The 1007-nt window shown below is 37.2% G+C and overlaps 1 protein-coding gene across 2 annotated transcripts in view; it reads left to right on the top strand.

The window, feature by feature from the left end:
- Positions 1–734, top strand: part of MPZL1 (myelin protein zero like 1) — a 73613-nt gene extending 72879 nt beyond the window's left edge. For both annotated transcript variants that reach the window (XM_012802610.2, XM_003785735.3), the window contains one exon: positions 459–734. In XM_012802610.2, coding sequence (XP_012658064.1) covers positions 459–483 — 25 coding nt within the window. In that variant the 3' untranslated portion in view covers positions 484–734. The remainder of the gene's footprint in view (positions 1–458) is intronic.
- The last annotated feature ends 273 nt before the right edge of the window (positions 735–1007 follow it).

Below are 1007 nucleotides of genomic sequence, written 5' to 3'. Positions count from 1 at the left end.
TGAGCAATTCTATGACAGATATTAAGGGGTATTCTTAAAAAGGACTATTTTGTTGTTCTAAAAATTTTCAAACATTAACAGAAGAGAGCATAATGTAACAAGTCCCCATGTACTCACTTTAATAATTATCAATGTCTGTCCAATCTTCTTTTAAAGTCAATCCTGGACATACCTTTCATAAGAAGTCTTCTTGGGTGGTGCCTGTGGCTCAAAGGAGTAGGGTGCTGGCCCATATACCAGAGGTGGCAGGTTCAAACCTGGCCCCAGCCAAAAATTGCAAAAAAAAATATATATATATATATATGTTTTTTTAAAAAGGTCTTCTTGAAAACATTCAAAAGAGACAACTCTTTGCTCTGAAACCCTAATGTTTCTGTTTTAATTATTGCTTCGATGCCTATACCTGAAAGGGAACACCAGCTTTTCCAAACCTTTAATTCTTCTATTCTCTTTTCCAGGGCCCAGTCATATATGCGCAGTTAGACCACTCCGGTGGACATCACAGTGACAAGATTAACAAGTCAGAGTCTGTGGTGTATGCAGACATCCGGAAAAATTAAGACCCAGAACATATCCTAAGCAAGAAACAAATCCAAACTGGACTCCTATGCAGAAAATGTAGCCCATCACCGCATGTGGCCTTGAAGACCCAAGCAAGGACAAGCACATGTGTACTCAGAGGGAGAAAAATATGTGTATAAAGGATATGTATAAATATTCTATTTAATCTTCCTGATGTGAGGAGCCAAGGTTGCATGATGAAAAGATGGTCAGACCCTATGTGTGTGTATATATATATTGTCATGCTGTACGTTTGTACTTTTCTATTCAGGGTCATTTATAATTGGGAAATTTTAGAAACATTCCTGTCACTATCATTCAGAAATGATTGGCCTTAATGGACATGATAGCAGATCTTTTAGTATTTTCAATAGACATGGCCTTTTCATCAAAGGGCTTCATCAGTCTTAGCATTTCTTGTAGTTGGAGAAAGGAGAAACAATGAT

Source organism: Otolemur garnettii, unplaced genomic scaffold, assembly GCF_000181295.1.
Source record: "Otolemur garnettii isolate 467f Iridium unplaced genomic scaffold, OtoGar3 scaffold00016, whole genome shotgun sequence".
Taxonomy (NCBI): Eukaryota; Metazoa; Chordata; class Mammalia; order Primates; family Galagidae; genus Otolemur; species Otolemur garnettii.
This window is presented reverse-complemented; position numbering and strand designations above follow the sequence as displayed.